Consider the following 20195-nt stretch of genomic DNA (forward strand, 5'->3'; position numbering starts at 1 on the left):
TTTCCTTGTATACTGGTACACCTGATGTTGAAGTGCCTACCAGAAGATAAAGAGTCCTTATGCTGGATCACCAGCATTGCCGCTTGAGGATGGAGTAGGGCGCATTGAATGACCGTTGGTTGGCTGTGGCAAGACGCAGGGTGATACCACATTGGCAATGAAATATGCATAAGGCGAAATGGGAGCCTCACTCATACGGAATAAACATCTATATTCTGGCTATACAGCTATACCAAACTTTGCATTTACAGATGACGTCTGTTTCTATCTGTCCCTGACATGGACACTTTCCAAAATACACTTCTTATATGACAGTGACTCTCTGACAAGGTGATCTCCGGGATGGATGCTAATCTTCGTTTGTGCCGATCTTCTTGAGGGGACCCTTGTCGGTGGTCGCGCCGACTGCTGATCAGCGATGCCCTTCACCGGTTAGAACGGAAATGCTCACCGGTGCCGAACAAATCTATCGAGTCGATTCGGGTCGTTTCTTCGTCTTCCTGATTGCTCTTGACCAGGATGTGGAGGTTGCGAACGTTTTGGAAACGAACGTATCGAAGTTCAATCTTCTCTCCGCTGACCTGGTAGTCAGTAGAGTCGTGGATCGTCCCTTGACCTGACGAAAAGGGAGGTGAAGACAAACGACTCACCTGCTCTGGCGTCAAGACAAGTTCTTGGGCCGGGTTCATGCTCTCCGCAGTCGTAAAGTCCATGACAGGAACATTGATGAACAGCTTGACATCCTTGGGTGCCTGTCCAGGACTGACACCGGAAAAGAGACTGATTGCTCGTATTTTGACAGCCTCGTTGAAAGAGATGCTGATGAGAAGCTCGGGGTCGACATCACTCTCAAGATAGCTTGAACCTTTGGGACCGGCGTTGGAACCGAGTATAGACGAGAGCGGATGGTCGTTAGATTGATTGAGACAAACGAGATCTTTACTTGTGATGTAGCCCAGCAAAGATTGGTCTGTGGGTTTTGCCGCCTCGGCGGGTTTGGGAGCTGGGGGTGCAGGGACAGACGTTGTCGACGAAGACGAGGAAGATGATGCCGCCGCAGGTGCACCGGCCGGAATAGGACCCGCAAATCGCGATACGAGTTGGCTGAGACGAGGGGGTGAGGCGCCAGTGAGCTGTTTGTCAGCTACGTCCGTCTTGCGGTGTCATCGCAGAGCCTCGATGTGCGTGTGCGTGTCGAAGGGTAGCAGGTAATACCATGATGGAACAAGACAAGGCTTACCTCTGTGACCTCTCTATTCTCTTTAATAAATTTGAATGTGGGCATGGCACGAATGCTGAATCTCGAGGCCAATTCGGGCTGCCTGTCCACGTCTATTTTCTGTAGTAGTCAGCGTGTAACTGGAGTTTGAGTGACGGAGTACTAACCAGGAATTTGACCTGAGGGTACTACTCGTCAGCATTACTCCTACTATCATGTGCAGGGGGGATATAAATGAGAATAAGGGGATAGTAAGTAGCTCACCTGAAGCGACAGCTGTTCCACGAAAGGAGCGATGGCGACACAAGGTCCACACCAAACCTCATTGATCAGCTTGACGCTGCGTATTCACTGGAAGCTATCTCACAGCATAGAAGTCTGTGAATCAGCCCGGCTCCAGCATCATCCTTGACAGAGGAATGAATGACTCACCTATGACCAGCAGCTGATTTGGCTGCAAACCCCTTGCGATCCCATCGTAGTCTTTACAGATCAGCAAACGGAAAGGACGTGTTCGCAAGCTCAGAGAACTCACGCGAGGTTGAAGTGATATCTATAACGTTCCCTCCCATGTTGGAAAAAGATCTGAGGAAGAAGCAAAGAACGCAATGAGAGAAAGGGTGGTGAGGAGAATATAAGGAAGAAGGTTGAAGACGTCACCGCTTTGTCAAGGAAGGACGGAAGGAAGGAAGGGGTAAGGGGGCCAAGGGGGGGAGGCCTAGAGGGTGACGAGGAATGTTCACCTGAACGTGGCACTTTTCTAAATGTGGCACTTTGAAAGAGAGAAGACGTTTGCGACGTTGGATCAACTTCTACCTATACTTCTCTGCTAATTTCTTGATACGAGTACACATCACTTCTTCCTGTGTTTGCCTTTTAACTACTTATTTTATCCATTTTCACTGATATTGACAAAGACCTCACTTCGTACATCCCCCCTTCCCCCTTCTCACATCGTCATATCTCGGTCGCAATGCTCAACACGTCACTCGTCCATTTCCTCCCTGCTCCATTCGCCTTCCTCCTCGTCATCCTAACAACCTTTCATCTTCTTCCTCTCCTCCACCTGCTCCCTTCATTCGCCTCTTTTTCATCTATCAAGTTCATACCCAAGCGTCGTAACCTTCCCAGGGAATTCTTCAATTTACCCCCAAAAGATGACGTATCGTTGTCATCCCTTCGACTTGGCTCGGTGCTCACACTTAGAGCCAAAGTCATACTCGTCTTTGCGGTTCAAATAATGACGTCTTTGGTAACGGGCTGGACTTTTCTCTCGACGTCGCAATCACTCCACACGGAGAGAACTCGCTGCATATTAATCGCACTATCGATCACGCCATTGCCTGCGTTGGTCGCTACTCTCGCAGGATTCACCGTTGGACGGGGACCACTATGGCTGGTGGGAAAAGGCGGTGTTACTCATGATACAATCTTCGGCCGAATTCTACCTCTCTCACTGGTACCCACATTCTTTGGAGTCCTCCTGTCCGCTGCTTTACCATCAGCAGCTTCGTATATCCTACTGGGCGTCAACGCAGGTCTTCTCTCGGCGATCGTCGGATTGTCCACTTGGAGTCTCTTCGGTCAATCTCGTCATCAAGGGCATATTCGACTGTCGTCGCCACTCCCTGAGGATCAACGTCAATCAGAAGAAAAACAACAGGTCTCGGAACAGGATGAGAGCCAACGTCTTAGAGAGATCAGGGAAGGGAGCTCTTGGATTACCTCACCTTGTGAGTTATTCTTAGGCTGACGAGAGAAAAGGAGCCTGACCATCAGCCAATGTTTCAACAACTCAGATCTCAGATTTCACCTACACCTCTTCTACTAAAACCCCAAAAAGTCGATCTCATCATCACGGCAGCCCGTCGTCTTGGATATCTTCACCCAGCACCACCCCATCCACTCTTCCCTCGTGGACCTACTCACCTTCCATCACGTCTCCAAAACCTGTTGTCACCCGCTCCCGCGCTCCATCCCCAGAACAACGGGCTCGCAAGAGTAGTCAAGCCACGACGTTCACCGATAGTGCCTACGGTCATACACTCGCTTCCACACCTGGATCTGCCTTGCTATCCCCAGGCGGCAGTATCATCGCCGGCTATTCTCCTGACCCCTTCCATCCCATGCCGAGGAGGTTCGAATCTCTGAGCACTTATCCGTTGTCCCCTTCGCAGATGAACTCGCAAGTATCGCTCGCCGCCAGGTTCAGATCCCATGAGACCATAACGTTCATCCCTGAGGAACATCCCGAAGCGGGGCAGTCGACCTGGACGTTGGAGAGGTGGCACTCTGCCCAGTCCACCCAATCAGGACAAGTCGAGCCTGTTACTCCGGCCAATCAGAAGAGTTCCAAACGTTTTGACAGGCAACAGCAGAGTGCCAGACGAGCACCTCCGCCACCACCGATGCCAGAAGTACCTCTGCCTCCCACGCCGGTCACAGATCACTTCAACTGGGACTTGCGCGGACAGGATAGCTACGAGGGTCTTATTGCCAAAGAATGGGTCGAGGTTTGGGGTGAGGGAAGTGTTGATGGATGGAAAAGAACTCATCGCGGGGTGGGTATATTGGCTGCGGCTACTGTTTTGACCTGCTTCGTGAGTCGTTCTCCCGCTATCTTATACCAAGAAATTCGCACACTGATCGAAAGGCTTTGCAAACTCCTCTTCTCGTACTAGACTCGTCCGACCAAACCCTTCTCGCCTTCCTTGTTGCGTTGATACTTCCCACTCCGGCACTTGTTCTGGCCTCGTATCTGCTACGGTACAGAGCTCCAAAAGAGCCTCGTCTACGTCAAACCAAAAAAGGATCGACCACGACGACCTCAACCCATCGTTCCCTCGCGCTGGTGTCAGAATCCCAGCTCAGTCTACCCATCACAGTTTCGCCCAAACTTACTCCTCCACCACGATCAGCTCCTCCAACGAAACACCGCTTCTCCACCTTAATCGAACCCAAGCCAAGTCTGACCGACTTCAATCGCCGTCACACGGTCATCGGAACCTCTCTGTCCGCTTCTGACATCGAAGCAGAAGAACGGGCACGTAAGCTGCTGGCCAGACGAAGTGGGGACATCTGGATCGAGGCTGGTCATGCGAAGCAAACCTACGGGCTCCAAAGGGTCGGAGAAATGCTCAAGCCTCTTCCGGCCATGAGAGTCTTGGGCGAGCAGCCTGAGCGTCGTGGGATAGTTGAAAGATTGAGGGAAAGCTGGCAGTCGATTGGCAGAGGTAGAGATGATTACGACATGGCGGATATGGCGAGGTCGCCGGTGGCAATCCATGTGAGTTCGCCAGGAAAAACGGAGAGAAGGGTCAGTGTGATGAGTGCGGCCGAAGATAGGACTGCCGATGAGATCGAAAAGAGTGTGGGAGGAGCAGAGATCGTGATAGCGCAAAGAGGCAGAATGTCAACTTCTCCCGTGTTCCTCTTGGGAAGACCTGACGCGGGACCGTCTGACATGTCGTCAGGAAGAACAGCGACTGTCAGGTAAGTACTTCTCTCGCGCACAACACCTCAGAGCCACTTTCGAGGTCGTCATTGGAGAGCAGGGCTAATGCCAGACATGCAAATAGCCCAAATGACAGCCATCGTATGACCCACCGTTTCGCCTCTGTCGACGCCACTCCCGCTCGAGGTCTACCCACTGACGTCCCGTCTTCCGCTCGTCACTCCAAAGGTCATTCTACTTCTATTGACTGGTCCGCGTCACCAGGAGTCAACTTCGACGACGTCTCTGCCTCCACTCCCCACGGCAACATTCGTCAACGTCTCCGACATAAGATTTCCTTGTCCCTACCGACGATCAGTGCAGAATTTGCCGACGACATGCGTCGATCGTTTGACGAATGCCAACGCAACTCGACCTACTCGGCATATGACGATGTTCCAGTGGGACTGTCGACAGTGGAAGAGGAACGCAGTAGCGGTTTGACTAGCAAAGACACGACTCTGATGTCGGGTAGCGACGTAGCTATGACTTTACTTGCTGCTGAGAGGTTTGCGGAAGCGAGCGGTTTCAGTTTGGCAGACGAGTTTGACCAAGAAGCAGAGGATGAAGAGAGAGCGGAGATGATGGAGAAGGTATTAGGGATGGATACTCCCACCAGGGCAGAATTTGTCATTTCCCCAACCCCAAGTCATTTCTCCAGTTCGAGCCGATGGTCAAGACCTTCCACCCGACTTTCCACACGACTCAGTACGGATGATTTATTGTCCAAATTGTCGAGTACCACTTCGATGTCTTCTCAATTTCAAATCGATTTTTCTGCGCCTCCTCTGCCAACCATGTCTGTACAATCCAACTCGATGGCAACACCAAACATCTCCTCAGAATCCAAATTCATGCCCACTCCAAGTATCTCGGAACTGCATGAGAACCCAGAAGATCATGAACCCATCTATCTTTCTCATCCACATCCTCCACCCTCATCAACCGAGCAAACTGTACGATTAGCGCCGTCTTTCGAAAGCATAGTTCCTACTGCTGCACATCCGCCAATCAACCCACGAGAATTGAGGGGTAGAAGAAGTAACGAAACCCTCGCTTCGACATATACTACCGATACGGAAGGTACAATGTCTCCCCCGCCAGTGTTCAAACCGAGCAGACAAGAACTGCTATTGGTTCAACAGCTCAAAGTTCGAGCCGAAGAGGTGAAAGAGTCACAACGAAAGATTGAATCAATACCAGTCGTTCAGGACGTACCGGTAAAATCAGCGATGAAGTCAAAAGTGGAAGAGACGAAAGGTTTGAGACCGTTGAGGTTGGTCGATCGTAATTCAGCAAGGTTGTCAATTGTCCCTCCACCTGCGGGGGAGAAGGTGCAGGTGTTCTGGGAGGATGAGATGACGCAGGGCAAGTCGGTACAGACTCCAGGAAAGGAGAATGTAAGAGGGAAGGGAGGGAAGAAGAGGGCAAGTCAGATGAGTGTGATAAGAGTTTGATCCGTCTTTTTCATAGGTTCATTGGTCCATCTTCCAACATCGTGGTTGATCCTATCTGTTCATCATCATTTGTTTCGTCTTCTCGGTTCAGGGCTTCGAGCGATTTCATCATATTGGGCGAGATCCATCTTGAGGGTTGATCTTGTCCATGTCATAGAGAAATGCATGAACATTTGACGTACATACATTTTTCCAGAATGTGGTAGAGCCACGTGGTAACAAGGTGGAGGTTGTCCACCTCGCATCTGTCGACGTGGAGGCGAGACAGCGCGATATTGGCGTTCATACTTGTGCTTTCTTTCTGCATTGTACAATCTTCTTTGACTCGCAATTGGAAGATGACAGGTAGGAAGATAGCATTGAACAGTATAAAAACTTTGACTTTCTATGCTGGGGAACAGACGACAAGTAGGAGGACCACATCTATACGTGAGTTTCACAAAATCCATCTCCCTTCTCAACTCAACTGCTGATTCGACGTATCAATATTATGACTCTTAATTGCTCTCCAGAGGCTGGTAGATGGAGTAGACGATCGGAAGTAGTTAAACGAGTGATTCTAGTCCGAGACAAGGGACCGTGATGTAGACCACGTTGGGGGGAAAAGGAATTCAGTGGCGAGATTCCCGTCCGGTGTTTGGGAGAATATGACTTTATGGTAGAGGAAGATGAAAGAAGTAATGATAATTGACAATCAGCACAACTGAAATGTCTGGGGAGAGCTTGTAGAGAATATCAACCGGAAGTTGTGCAATGTATCAACGTTGGGGAAGATGGAGGAGGAGGAATTCAATGGAAAGTGAGTAATGTTTTCTTATTCTCTTCTTTCCCCCTTCCTCTTACTCCCTCATACACTCTGTTCTCTATTCTCTTGATTTCTGTTCTTTGTTTAGAGTCGAATATTGGTTCTTCGACTATACGAAGCGATGCAGTAGGTAAATATCGATGAGAACAGTTTGGCTCACGACCAGTGTGAAACGGACCTTCCTTCCGCTTTCCGTCTAGGAAAAGTACAAGTAAGTTGTGAGGGATATTCTCACCCTGGGGATAAGAATGTTTTACAAGGTGAGTCGTATCGTATCATTATCATTCCCTTTAACCTAACTCTCTGAACCATCTTAGTAAAGAGATTACCAATCTCTCCGTCCTCTCAACTCCCCATTCACCCTTATAGAATTCACTGAAGCCTTGGAACGGCGGAAGGACCTGAAATAATGATTGGGAACCACTGGACACTGATCCTCACGATCTACAGATACATCGTACATCGATCGTAACGAGGTGGAACGATGGAATGTTTAGGGACTGTCTCAAAGCAGAATGATAGTAACTAACATTAGGTTCTTGTGGATTAGAATACAACCTGATAAAGGTTGACAGAAAGTTGGAATATGGTGAAGGATCATATCTTCCCAGAACACGTGAGTCTCCTTTAAATACTTTTCTTCCCCTCTCGATCCCTTTCTCTCTCCTATATCTTTCCTGCCGGTCAGCTGAAATTTACTGATGAGGCTATGCCGTTCAAATTTCGAGGGCTGCACTGACGACCAGAATGGTTCTCTACACTTTTCACATACCTTTTTCAAACACTCTTCATGGCGATATTACTCTACGTGATTTACACAGTTCTTCGTTTATTCCTCAGACGTTTCTTTCCCCGCTGGACGTTACCTTATCTCGGACCACCTTGGTTTCCTGGGGGCGGGGGTGGACCTAACGGAGGAGGAAGAGGCGGTGGGGGAAGCGGGAGTGATTATGGTGGTTGGGGTGGTGAAGGTGGGAATGGAGGTAATGATTCAAATAGAGGAGATCCCCCACCATATTCTAAAAACCCCTCTCCTCAACCGGGATTCTGGACAGGAGCGTTAACAGGTATAGCAGGATCTTGGTTATACAACACATGGACTAATAGACGTTGGGATTGGACACAAAATGATATGAGACGATATGATTGGGAAAGGAATAATCATCCTACCAGAGTTTATAGAGCTGCAGATGGGTTGACACCGAGAAGACCGGTCGTTAGTCCTGGGATCGGACGATGGGATGATTGGGATGATCATACTGGAGGAGGACCTGGACCTAGTACCAGTACGATGAGAAGAGCGACGGGTTTTGGAGGGATTGTCACTCGATAAAGTGATATTAAGATTGTTTGAGTATGGACGTATCTCATTTAGTGTAGGGAGAATATTTGGTGTGTTGCAGATGCTGTAAGGTATGGAAAGAAACGAAGAACGATGTGGGGAGGATACGCACGTTCAAAGTTTTTGTACTGATGCATACCTGATTTGTAGAATATCTTTCAGTATGGTGGTTATTGCAGCACTGGAGCAGACAATGTATGTGCAGGAAAAAGGATTGAAAATGAGACCAGAGAAGTTTGGACATAATTATGATCATGATGCAATTGTTCAACCTCAACTTCACTTTCCAGCCCTTTGACGACGCTTACGTCCTATCAAACTCCCAAGATTCGCTCCGAGTTTCTCCAAACCTTTCTTCTCCCTCTCCCCTCCCTTGCTATCCCCGTTCCTCTCAAGACCTCCATCACCCCCCTCATTGTTCCTCCTCTTCTCGACTGTTTTCGAGTCAGATCCCCTCTTCCTCTTCTTGTTTTTTCCCTCCTTGCCACTCTTCTCCAGTACAGTTGACCGCTTATCCTCGCCTGCGCCAGACGCGGGTTTCCGAACAAGTCGACTCCCAGAATGATCTTTCGAACGTTTTACAGGATGAGATTCGTCTTCTTCTCGAGGATGTTTCATCGGTTGGGTGGACTCGCGAGCAACGGCAATCTTGTCCACTCTTCTCTTCACCACCTATTTATCAGCTCTTGCCTATCAAGTATCTCATTTTGCAATCTTAAACCTCCGGATGGAGTAGGTGATCTGAATGGAAGTGATAATGCGGAAGAATTTGAAAGCCTATGGCCCCCGCTTACCTGCACATTCTCCACACTGAACTCAATCAACAAAGTTTTCCCTCCTCTCATTCCACCACTCTCCCCCTCTCTCGCTCTGGACTCTAGCAACTTGACCCTTCGCTCGGCCTCTTCACCTTTCCCTTCTTCCCTCGCCTCCTGCAAGCCCTTCTTGGCTTTCTCCACCAACTCCACCAATTCTTCTTTCCACCAAGCCGCCATCAGAGGTCCTGCCTCAAGATTATTGTTGGCCCACCGTAACACCTTCAAAGCATCTTTATGGCTTCTCATTTCCAAAAACCCATATCCCTTCGATCTTCCTTTTTCAGTGATAGGATCGAGTTTGTCGGTCTGTCGAACAATCTTGGATTGTATCACAGGTGTTTGTCTCTCGCCTTTTCCTTTTCCTTTGGCTTTCTCTTTGTCCTTATTCGCTTCTCTGGCTGCCAAGGCGGGGGATAAACTTTCGTCGGATTCTTCCGTCCGCGACAGAGGAGCTCGGGAAGAAGATGCCACTTCAGTATCGAAAGTCCGCACAGCGTGGATGGCCAGACGTTTGAGTGTTCGATCAGTAGCAAAGAGGGGAAGTTGACGGATGGAAAGACGTGTCTTGCTGATATAGAGAGAAGGGTTGGATCGAAGAAGAGCTTTACGGGCGTTGAAGGACGCTTGACGTTTTTCCAACTCGGCGGCAGGGAGGGTAGCTGCTGCTGGGGAGTTGGGGAAGAGGACTGATGGGTCAGTATCTTCCCTCGCCAATGTAACTCAGTGTATGAGAAGATGACCACGTGAGAGGGAAGACTGAGAAGATCACTTACCGCCTTCTCTCATGAGGTATGTATTCCTCTTATCCCCTTGATGTCTGGCTCGCTCGCCATCCTCCTTAATCTGTCCAGCTTCTTCTCTTGTCACGGCACGAGACAACTCAAGAGTCCTACCATGAAGGACGAGCCGGGACGCTAGTGATGACGAGGGGTCAGCTGTAAGAACGGAGGGTAAAGAGAAAGGATTTTTGTCCCCTCCCAGCTGATCGTCAGTGTATGCCCACGAAAGTGAGAAGGATCTGAGTATACTCACGGGAATGGCGTTCGTCCCTGTCTCCTGTGCCACTTTCTCAGCCTCTTCAAGAGCTTTATCCGCATGTTCTGTCTTCCAGAAACATACGAATCCTGTGCCTCTTGACCGTCCGGTGGTCTTGTCAAGTGTGATCTTTGCATATCTCAGAGGGCCAAATGACCGGAAACTGCTCATTAGCGAGAAATACAACAGAAGAGGAGTACGCACAGGGTATTTAGCTCCTGCTCCGTGACTTCAAAAGGAAGATTTCGGATGAAAAGAGTTGACCCTACGTCAACCTTTGGCAGCTTTCGCTCAGTTGCCGCTTCCCCTTCTTTCTCCTCTCCCAGATCTTCACCTTCGTCGTTCGTGTCTTCATCGTCCTCCTCATTTTCGCCTTCACTGGCGTCATCCTCGTCATCGTCATCGTCCTCTTCGCCGTCGCCACTTTCACCTTCAAAGCCGCTCTCCTCTTCCGCATCTCCGTCACTCGAGTCAGAGGCAGAACCTTGATTATCTTCAGCTTCCGCCTTCTCTGGATCTGCCGTCTTTTGCGCCTCATCCCATTTCTCCTTGCTCAACGCCCAATCCACTGCGACCTTTCTTGCCTCTTTTTCTCCATCATTGATCTTGCCCTTTACCTGACTCCCGGCCTTGGCAATGCTCTTCCCGTTAACGCCTTGTATGGCCCGTTCCGCATCGGCCTTAGAGAGGAACCAAACGAAAGCGAAACCTCGGGCTCGGGGTGGTGGTGGTGCTTTATCTGGGTTAGAGGGTAATTTGGAAGGTAAAGTGGGTAGGTCGATGGATTGTATCGGTCCATAAGGGAGGAAAGTAGCACGTAGGTCTTGTTCTGTAGTCTGAACGTCAGCGATCTCCAATTTATGATCAAATCATCTGCCATAGCCCACGTCAGACGGGAAGACAGCTAAGAACAGAGAGGTATTGGTTGAGAGACTCACATCCCACGAGAGGTTGCGCACGATGAGCCGACCGGCATGACTAGTCTTACCCAGTTTCTCCAGTCGTTTCTTCAAGACGCAAGATAAGATGGAGCCCTTGTATGTGTGTCCGTGTAATTTAGGTATAGCCTTGAGAGCGTCAGCGTGAGAAGGGAAGACGAGGTGTGCTACGAGTCAGTACAGTCTCCCTACTGGTCTGTATGTCGCCGAGTGATATACCCTGAAGCTCGTTCTCTGGAGAACGAGTATACGGATTTCTATGGTGCAAGAGACAAGCAGTAAGACTGACCTGTGTCAACCGCACCTTCAACCGGATGCTCGAGTTGTATCCTCTCATCCGTCTTTCGGACTTTCTTCCAGAGAACATTCTTCTCCAATTCCTTGGGTAGACCAGTGAGAACAAGTGTGCGTATAGCCGCCGGGTCGGTGGATTCAATCACTGGTCGAGCAGCTCTAGCTTTGGCTCCCGAGATTTCTTTCGCTGCTCTCTCTTTTGGCGGCGGCTGATATGAGTGTATTCTCTAAGTACAGTCCAAGCTGATCTCGATTGATTCGCAGGCTGTTCAAAGAAAGTAACCGCAACCCGAATTATTCCCCTTCTCTGACAGACAACACAGTGGGGAATAGAAGATGATGAACTATTCTTCATAACCACATGTCATTTGAAAAAGGGCAGATGATGAATCCGAGAGAGGTATTGGAGAGATGGAGTATAGTCCACTTACACGTTTGTCAGCCCATTCCACCCTGATTTTCCTACCCTTATCCCCAAACTCACTCCCGTCCAACTCCTTGACAGCCGTCTCCGCATCTTCTTTCAAAGAATAAGTCACATATCCCACACCTTTTGACTTTCCCGTAGTTTTATCAGTAGCGATAAAACCATGACGTACAGGACCAAGGAAAGAGAAATGAGTGAGGAGATCTGTCGTGGTGGCTGAGAAAGGGAGGGAAGAAACGAAGATTGTTGTGCTGGGCATTAGCTAATGCTCTTCGACCTTCCACCCTCCCTAGATCTCCAGAAGGAATATGAGTTCGGAAGATATTCCACATATAGCATTATCATCTACAAGCCTAAGCATCTGTCGAAGACAGGCGCTCGACATACTTGATAGCACCAAAGTCGGGTAGAGGGATTGAAGCCATGGGCGAAGACGGAAGACGGGATTGCTCTCACTTGACTTTCTCTTTCCTTTCTCGCTTTACTGGCGTACTACCATCTCCGATTTCTAAAGGGATATAATCATTTTCCGACATTGCAGTAGTATGAACACCATGAAAGTTTCCATAATTCGAGAAAGTCCAGAAAGTCAACTTTTTTTGTGATGAGATGACGTGGCTTTCAAGCTTATCAATCTCAACTTGGTCCTGATCCAACTCTTCTCTTTCAAGTGGAAGAAAGTTGAGAACAAAACATCATGTCAGGAGTATACAGGTATCTCGTGAGTATCCCCATCTACTTGACTCAAGTATTGAAGAGGAAATCACTTGGTTTGGAGTAAGAGTTTGGAGAAGGATGAATAGCCGAACTGATGAAAAGCAACGTCAGGCTCATGAATCCCCCGTCATCTTTTATTCGTTGGTTCTAGGTTTTGTCGGTGAGTTATATCCTTCCTCATCTGTGTGTCATCTTCACACTCTGCTCTGTTAATGGACTAATGATTCAACCCGATGAGATTCACAAATGAACTTTGTCAACTTTGAGCGGTTGGACAATGTCAGCCCTGGGGCACAAAAGCTTCATCAATGTCTTGTCCATCACAATTCTCACATATTAGAATAGGATCGGGATAGCTGAATTGGAGAAGCTTGATGAAAAGTAATGGGATATAAGGAAAAATTCTGATACATAGGTCCCACAATGGTTCTCACCGTCCCTCCTATCCGGAAATCTTTCGGTTGGAAACCGGCAGAACGTATACCAACCACTTATCCTTGTGAGTTTTCTCTCTCAATCGTCCTCCCCGTATATCGTCTCGATCTCTCGTTCCCCTTCTTGCCCATCTATATCGTTGCTCAATGATCACTTCAGAATCGCCTGCTGCAATGACGTGTATGAAGAAAGCGTGAGAGTGCAAGACTAAATTCAGTGCCTAACCGACCTAGACGTTCTGTGGAAGGCTACGAAGATCCATGAGATGAGTAAATGCATCAATGACATTCGGACATTTCGACGTTTCGCTTTTTTGTCACTCTCCTACAATGCTCCCTGGTCAACAATTATAAACACCTCATTCCGTCGTCGCGAACAGATAGGACTCTTTGAAAGCGGGCACTAATCTACTTCCCAACCTAACAAAAGGTTATCTATCAATCTGGTCCTCCCAACCCACACAGCCCCAGCTATCACCGCCCCCGTACTTTGCCCCATGTCCCTTCTTTTCTGCTTCCATACATTTACACTGCCTCTTATCGGCTCAAATGTTTCGGGATCGAACACCTCGATGTAATCGTGTCTGAGTTCCACACCTTGTTCATTGATTGATATCCGTCGTTGTTCATCAGCGATGACTGAGGTGGCGGTCGATATGATATCCTCTCCGCTGATATCCGTGCCTGTATCCCAGAGTTTGGATGCGGCGGTCAGAGCTTGGTATAGGACGGGCGCCACAGCACGCTCAGGAGGGGTGAGATAAGTGTTACGTGATGATAGAGCGAGGTGGTCGATGGGATCACGGGTCGTCGGTAAGATGTGAAGGTTGTGAGGTGAGGGATGAGAGACGAGTAAGTCGGTGAGGACTGGCAATCAGCGCTACTCCCAATGAGTCCGTTTCGATCCTGCTAATATGATAGTCGTCAATACGTGCTTGTACGACGTAAGGTGTCAGGGAGCATCTGATAGGCGGTGCAGATCGGTTTGGGGGAAGTATAAATAACCGTTGAGGTAGCTTGGGTCGATTAGCCACCGGGAAGACTCACGGACGCGGAGTAAAAGTGCCTGCTGGATATCCTTTTGCCCGAAATACGCATGGTCCGGCTACGGAATCAGCTTAGCCCTCACTATTTCTACTAGCTGATTCACCTCGACGGCATTGAACAACTTTGTACAGATCGTGGCGACGCCAGTGAAGAACTGTGCTGCTTGATCAGCTCCTTTTGTGCTCATATAAGAAACGTATTGACGACAATGGGCACAAATAGACGCCTTGCGCTCTCATCCTACTCGTCGAGGTCGTAAGGAGGGTCTCAAAGCAAGATCAAGGTAGGAGGTCAGGGCATGATAGTCTGTGGCATGTATACCATGGATATCAAGACCGACTCACGCCTAGAAACCCCTTCCATAACATCTCCCCAACCTTTCATATCTACCGTCACCCCCTTATATCTTCGCAAATCCTGTAATTCTCCACGAAGGGGATACATGACATCGTTGGTAGGAGCGAAGATAACCAGAGGACTTTCTTTGATATCTCCAGCATCCGCCCCGAGTGATTGTGAGGATGTCGGTGTGGTCTTAGGATAGTCTGGTCCTGGGAAGGTGTCTGTTGTTGTTGTATGGGACTGTGATGTGTGAAGAAGCGTTTGAAGGAGATTTAGATCGCTTTCGAATGTCCGTGGATAAGAAAGTAGGTCTTCGGAGGGTGCAAACTGAGATCAGCGATCAGTCTGTTGGCTCCATTAGCATCACACAGATCCTATGGACTGTGCATGGAGTTGTGGTCGAAGCAGGCAAGCGAGAGAACTGTACTTCATTCGAGAAAGGTTGGAGAGAGTCAGAGAAGCACTGGTGGAGAGAGCTTACCTGCATGGGATTGACAAACAAGGTCATAACTGTCAACGGATGTCGTGATAGGGAAGTTTTGACTGAATATCAGCACCTAGATTCAGAGGTAGCTTCTTTGATCCCATGTGTTATTTCAGCACCTGGAACATGATAGCTGGAGTTTATCTCGAGTGCCCAACGAGTGTAACCAACAGGTGCCCAGGTGTAGAAGGTGAGAAGACAGAGAAAGGAGGAACGGGTAGACTCACTGAGATTAAGATGACCTTCGTGTAAAGCTCCCATCTGTTTGTCAATTCCATCTCTACGTTTCAATCTTCCTCAAACCTCTCATATGGACTCATCCTTCTCAGCTTTAGGTTTTTGGATCTCCCTCTGTCCGAAGTCATTTACCCGCCTGTTCCAGTCGATCCAACATCTGCATGACACTTAACTCCGTAGTCGCCATTCCATCCATGACATCTTTCACCGCTCGTTAACCCAGGTAAGTAAGTAGGGTGTGGAGAAGTGTAAGGAGATCCGATATGAGGAAACAACTCACAGTGGGTATACAGCCAACTTTCAGACCTCTAATCCTCGCATCGTTCCTCCATTTCCTCAGAGCTTCCAAAGTCCTAAAGATTGGAATTTCTCTTGATCCTTTCCCGTCGATGCCACTTCCTTCCTTCCCCGAGAGGTCTATTCGGTCTGACCCTATGCCATCCATTGATCTTCCCGACGTCATACCCCTAAATCCTGGTGGTTTCCTGCTCCAGGGACGACGTACGAGAGTGAAACACGAAGGAGAAAATCCCAATCCCAATCCCCGGGTCGTTTCGAGTCGGCACACAGAGCTGAGTAGCATCCGTCACGTCACCGCTCCAATCCTCACACTGTTAAACGAGATATTTGCAGTCTAGCTCCCACTTACGGCCCTCTACACATATATCTAGCCAATTTGATTTACAATTTCGTCGTCGAGTCGGAATGGTACGATCCCAAGGCCGGACTTTGTGGTTGGGGGGGATGATCGTTCGATCGGGGAGCCCCACTCTGCTCTCCCCCACAACGGTACTACGGTCATGATCCGAATCGACCTCGATATCACCGACTTGGTTCGATAACAATCCTTTCAACATTTCTTCCCTACGACTAGAAGACCATGTTGTCGAATTCTACTAGTTTCCCATGACGTTTGAGCATAGAACTTGCTACGTGTGCAGATCAGACTTTCTTTCCCACACTACCGACACCGCCTCATACGTTCCCCGGTCACCATCATTTTTCACACGTACCATTCACGACTTGTTGACCTCGCCCCGCATTCTTTCACCAAGTGCCCGAGCTCGAGAGTATTTATAACCCCTTCTTTCCCCTCTCTCCAAGCAACCTATCCCTTTTGCCACCCAAATCACTTTCTAGTACTTGCTCGTACAACCATAGTACCACAATCACAATGAATGTTGTCGAGCGACTTGAAGCACTAACACATGTGAGCGAGCTGGGCGTTCGCTGTTCCACGTTTAGAAACATCAAGGATGATCTCTCACTTGAAATTCGAGGGATTATTAAACAAAATGAGAAAGCCCTTGAATTTGTCTCTCAGCTCCAGGGTCATGTACATACCGCATTGGGTGCAGGTGATGATAAAGATATATATTACTCAGCTATCAGCTCAATGGAAGGCCTGGTTGAAGAAGCAATGGAAGTGTGGCCCACAATTGATTTCCATCTAGCCAATTTTTCCAGTGACATATATGGAGCTTATGGTGTGGTACTCGCTCTCGAAGCGGCCAAAGCAGGCAAGTCAGAGCTCGAAGAAGACGTGAATTTTTCGACGTTTGCTGTGATCGAGAAAGTGAAGGCCCTCAGAGACAGCATGGGGCCTATTGAAGAGACAAAGTCTGAGTTGCAGGCCTCTTTTCTAAAATTGATCGCAAAAAATGCTGTGATGCAAAGCACAAATGGAGAGATGCATTCGGATCAGGCTTTACTCTCTCTAAATTTGTCTGCTGCAAGGGTGATGAGAAAACTCAGCCAGTTGACAGGTGATCGTGGGACAGGTGATCGTGGGACAGGTGATCGTGAATCATCTTGAAGAGCCACGTTGGTCAGCCAGCATGATGGTGACCGCCGGCCATGATGGAAGGAGTGAGAAGTGGAGTAGAGCGATTATTGGTCTGTGATGATCTCAGGATCAGCGATGAATGATGATAGACGAGTATCGGTCATGTGGTAGAACTGTCAGACATTGACTTGGCTTCTTCGTCACACCCCGTAAACCTACCGCTGTTCTTTCTCATATTCCTCATGTTCGAATCTCACTACTCCATGACCACATTTCAACCCAGACATAACAATTCATATTCTCATACCGACAATTTGACCCAAGCAGAAGTGTCCATCAAAAGAGCGTTGCGTTTATTCTACATCCTCTCGGACCATCCGAGCTATATACAGACGCCAGCGTCTGGCTTGTTCACTTCTCCCCTTCGTCTCTACCTATCTTATGATTTCCTCGCTAATAAACCTACTAATCCCTCAAATCCCTCCGTACGCATCATCCCCATCGAACATACTCACCCTATTCCCAGGCGCACCCGACCATCGTCTCGGACTATCCGTCACGCTTCCCGGTACACTCATACCTCCAGGACTTGGAGGAGGGTAATGCGGACTTGGGAAGACCGTAGCTCCCGCCGTCGTGGCCGAATAAGGTGGTACCAGGTTACGAGAATCGGCGCTATTTGGCATTCTGTCGAATGGGTTCACTTCGGACCTAACGAACCGACCTGCCTGTTGACTGACATTCGTCGCTGTTGATAGAGGTGTGGGTACTTCTTGCAAAGGTGACAGAGGTTGACCATGCATGTATGGTTGAGGAGGTTCCAGATTGAGTTGTGGAAGTCGCATGGGTTCATGAGCGGAAAAGCTGGAGGTGGTAGCTTGTGAAGAGGTAGATTGATTTAATGCTGATGCTCCGGCTGCAGGAGTGACGGGGGTGACAGGTTCGGAAACGCCCGCTGCTCTCGCTACTTCTCCATATAATCTCTTCTGGTCCGATGGAGTAGAAGGGGGGGATACCGGTGTGTGTTCAGGTTCATACATCGACAAAGGCTGTTGTGTTGAATTCCGAAGGTTGAATGATGCCATCAGAGGACTGACAGGAGTTAAAGTCGGCAGCGGAGCTCGCAACGTTTCCGTGTTAGATTGATAGTTCGATGAAGTGGGTTGAGAGTAGGTATGTTTCTCCGCAAGAGGATATCCATACGGTTTGGGCATAGGCATGGAGGTCGCAGCTGCAGGAGGAGGTATGGGAGCTTGAACATGTCCTGCCCATTCATTCGCGGAAGTGGCGGTTCGGGGAGTATACGGTTCCGGGTCGCTATAAGGCAGATAGTTAGGCGAATGAGGTTGAGGTATATCCGCAAAATCTTCCAGATTGTCAATATCCGATGCGGTCCGAGGTGGCAAAGGACGACCCATGGGAACAGCAAGCAAGTTTGAGTTGGCAAATGGATGTCCGGCCGGGGTCGGTGGAGAATTGGGTCCGAGAAGCTGTCTACTGGACGGAGGAGAGAATCCAGGTGGCTGAGTGTAGTCGTCTGCATAAGGATAAGGATTGATAGGGACTCTTCCAGCTTGAGCGTTATATGGTCTTCCCTGAGCATCCACCCCGTATGATGGAGCCATTGTACCATATCCGCCATACCCTGGTTGAGATTGGGGTTGAGGTCGAGCCCTTGTACCCGCGCCAACTCCAGCTCGGTTGTCTTCACCGACGTAAGAGTCGGGTCGAAGAGTACCATCGTTGTTGAATGCGTTCTGTCTAGCGAGGGCTAAAGCGCGACGCGAGCCGATGACAGGCACAGTCGAAGACCCATAAATGTCGTCAGGAGGTGGCTCTGGTTTCTCATGAGGATACGGAGTGATGTCTTCCGGAATCTTGGACCATGGTAGTTTGGTAGAGTAGGAGCGACGCGCATATTTGCGGTACAACCAACCGATCGCGGATCCAACGATAATCAGTCCAATCAAGGCGGCAACGACCACTCCGACAATACCTCCTGTACTCAGGCCGGAGTTCTTGGACGAGGAAGCGGCGGCTTCGGCTGTAGCAGACTTGATTGCCGAGGAGAGAGTTGATGAAGGGAAGTTCGAGGTGATGGTAGGCACCGTAGGCGTAGGAGAGGAGCTATGCGTTGATGAAGTAGATGAAGAGGACTTCGAAGTAGACTGGAAGTCAACTTGATCCAATCGGCAAGGATTAGTCATGAGCACTCACGGAAGAAGAAGTGGTTGTTTTGGACACACTAGATATGGTACTGGTAGTGGAAGAAGACGAGGATGTGGTTGACGAGGACGCAGCGGCTTGGATGGAAGCGATGACAGGGTTCGTCGCCGTCAATTGAGCCGATTTGATGGTCGTACCCGCTGCGGCATTACCAGCGGCTGCTTTGGCAGTTGTTGAAGCTGTGGTCTTTGCCTATCCAGTCAGCAAATCTTCCGATTCCTTGGAGAATACCCACCGTAGTGGCTGTCTTCGCTTTGGCAGCAGCGGCCGCGGCGGCAGCAGTAGCAGAAGCCGAGGCTTTAGCAGCAGCGACGGAGGACGAAGCAGCTGCAGCTGCAGCGGATGCTTGAGCAGCTTGGACAGCTTCCAAACTCGCTATTTCCCCAGGAGTATATATGTTGACTCGAGGTTTCAGTGACATATCGACGACCTGATCGGGACCGTATCGCAACGATTTGATTAAAGCTTTCCAAAGAGAAGCAGGATCTTCACTCTTCGGTATGTTGTGTGGTCTCGCTCGACCCAAGGGAGTGTTGGAATGCATGTTGAATGTCGAAGCTTTGTGAACTGGTGTGTTGTCGACGGAAAGAGTAGGAATTCGAAGATGGGTGTAAGTTGTATGATTCTAGTTGAAGGAAAGGACGCCTGCGTCAAGTTTGTCTCGGATGAAGAGAAACGCGCAAGGCGTCGTCGAATGAAGGAACGTCTTCAGACGTGAAGGTATCGGTGATGAAAGAACGTGAAGGGTGAAGGAAATGAATTAACCACAGAAGAGAGATGGAGATTACGAGTGGTGTGAGAAACAATAAACTTTTGATGATGGTGAGATGAAGGTGAAGAGATCCGAGCGTCACCTGGAACGTTTGAGTAAAAAGAGGGTAAGCAGAGGAATTTGATGGATCAATTGTCTCAAAGGACCGGTGCTTGTCGCTTGTCGGACGTACGTAGTGACAGTGGAATTAAAACGAAAGAAGGTGTTGACGAAGAACCAGTCGCCGCTATGGGAAAGAAAGTAGAGGAGAGGAAACAGTAACAACCATGAAGAGTAGAGGTCGTAGAGAGGAGAGACCAATAGCGCTAAGAGAAGAAGAAGA

The 20195-nt window shown here is 49.0% G+C and overlaps 6 protein-coding genes across 6 annotated transcripts; 2 read left to right on the top strand and 4 right to left on the bottom strand.

The window, feature by feature from the left end:
* Nucleotides 1-223: 223 nt before the first annotated feature.
* TREMEDRAFT_39587 (uncharacterized protein) lies at nt 224-1898 on the bottom strand. The gene is made up of 9 exons (XM_007005280.1): nt 1755-1898; nt 1652-1702; nt 1587-1597; nt 1484-1540; nt 1387-1407; nt 1241-1339; nt 651-1133; nt 452-581; nt 224-405 (listed from the first exon to the last, which is right to left on the bottom strand). Exons 1-9 carry the CDS (start codon nt 1789-1791, stop codon nt 350-352), a joined length of 945 nt encoding a protein of 314 aa, XP_007005342.1. The 5' UTR covers nt 1792-1898; the 3' UTR covers nt 224-349.
* A 4609-nt stretch (nt 1899-6507) lies between these two features.
* TREMEDRAFT_31622 (uncharacterized protein) lies at nt 6508-7281 on the top strand (the record flags this gene model as incomplete). Its single annotated transcript, XM_007005216.1, has 3 exons — nt 6508-6598; nt 6868-6968; nt 7141-7281. The coding sequence occupies 3 exons, from the start codon at nt 6508-6510 to the stop codon at nt 7279-7281; spliced, it is 333 nt and encodes a 110-aa protein (XP_007005278.1).
* A 1276-nt stretch (nt 7282-8557) lies between these two features.
* Nucleotides 8558-12382, bottom strand: TREMEDRAFT_44501 (uncharacterized protein). Its single transcript, XM_007005302.1, has 9 exons — nt 12285-12382; nt 11833-12079; nt 11397-11610; nt 11108-11274; nt 10374-11005; nt 10167-10332; nt 9908-10115; nt 9111-9820; nt 8558-8988 (listed from the first exon to the last, which is right to left on the bottom strand). The coding sequence occupies exons 1-9, from the start codon at nt 12362-12364 to the stop codon at nt 8596-8598; spliced, it is 2817 nt and encodes a 938-aa protein (XP_007005364.1). The 5' UTR covers nt 12365-12382; the 3' UTR covers nt 8558-8595.
* Nucleotides 12383-12623: 241 nt separating this feature from the next.
* TREMEDRAFT_32065 (uncharacterized protein) lies at nt 12624-13244 on the top strand (the record flags this gene model as incomplete). The annotated part of the gene is made up of 3 exons (XM_007005266.1): nt 12624-12705; nt 12961-13044; nt 13198-13244. The coding sequence occupies 3 exons, from the start codon at nt 12624-12626 to the stop codon at nt 13242-13244; spliced, it is 213 nt and encodes a 70-aa protein (XP_007005328.1).
* A 138-nt stretch (nt 13245-13382) lies between these two features.
* Nucleotides 13383-15534, bottom strand: TREMEDRAFT_32058 (uncharacterized protein; the record flags this gene model as incomplete). Its single annotated transcript, XM_007005264.1, has 7 exons — nt 13383-13846; nt 14027-14084; nt 14130-14185; nt 14371-14695; nt 14850-14911; nt 15080-15113; nt 15370-15534. 7 exons carry the CDS (start codon nt 15532-15534, stop codon nt 13383-13385), a joined length of 1164 nt encoding a protein of 387 aa, XP_007005326.1.
* Nucleotides 15535-16761: 1227 nt separating this feature from the next.
* Nucleotides 16762-20150, bottom strand: TREMEDRAFT_74134 (uncharacterized protein). Its single transcript, XM_007005504.1, has 4 exons — nt 19337-20150; nt 19093-19293; nt 17095-19043; nt 16762-16997 (listed from the first exon to the last, which is right to left on the bottom strand). Exons 1-3 carry the CDS (start codon nt 19643-19645, stop codon nt 17349-17351), a joined length of 2205 nt encoding a protein of 734 aa, XP_007005566.1. The 5' UTR covers nt 19646-20150; the 3' UTR covers nt 16762-16997; nt 17095-17348.
* Between the last annotated feature and the right edge of the window lie 45 nt (nt 20151-20195).

The sequence above is a fragment of the Tremella mesenterica genome (genome assembly GCF_000271645.1).
Source record: "Tremella mesenterica DSM 1558 unplaced genomic scaffold TREMEscaffold_7, whole genome shotgun sequence".
Lineage (NCBI taxonomy): Eukaryota > Fungi > Basidiomycota > Tremellomycetes > Tremellales > Tremellaceae > Tremella > Tremella mesenterica.

Excerpts from the sequence above, each read along its gene's own strand:
- TREMEDRAFT_39587 (XM_007005280.1), bottom strand. The coding sequence starts at position 1,791 with ATGGGAGGGAACGTTATAGATATCACTTCAACCTCGC. Across the intron at positions 1,340-1,386 it reads ACCCTCAGGTCAAATTCCTG|AAAATAGACGTGGACAGGCA; the intron begins GTTAGTACTCCG and ends TGACTACTACAG. Across the intron at positions 1,134-1,240 it reads AGAATAGAGAGGTCACAGAG|CTCACTGGCGCCTCACCCCC; the intron begins GTAAGCCTTGTC and ends GCTGACAAACAG.
- TREMEDRAFT_44501 (XM_007005302.1), bottom strand. The coding sequence starts at position 12,364 with ATGTCGGAAAATGATTATATCCCTTTAGAAATCGGAGATGGTAGTACG. Across the intron at positions 11,006-11,107 it reads TGCGCAACCTCTCGTGGGAT|ACTACAGAACAAGACCTACG; the intron begins GTGAGTCTCTCA and ends GCTGACGTTCAG. Across the intron at positions 10,333-10,373 it reads GAGCAGGAGCTAAATACCCT|TTTCCGGTCATTTGGCCCTC; the intron begins GTGCGTACTCCT and ends GCTAATGAGCAG.
- TREMEDRAFT_74134 (XM_007005504.1), bottom strand. The coding sequence starts at position 19,645 with ATGCATTCCAACACTCCCTTGGGTCGAGCGAGACCACACAACATACCG. Across the intron at positions 19,294-19,336 it reads AAGCGAAGACAGCCACTACG|GCAAAGACCACAGCTTCAAC; the intron begins GTGGGTATTCTC and ends CTGACTGGATAG. Across the intron at positions 19,044-19,092 it reads AAACAACCACTTCTTCTTCC|TCTACTTCGAAGTCCTCTTC; the intron begins GTGAGTGCTCAT and ends GTTGACTTCCAG.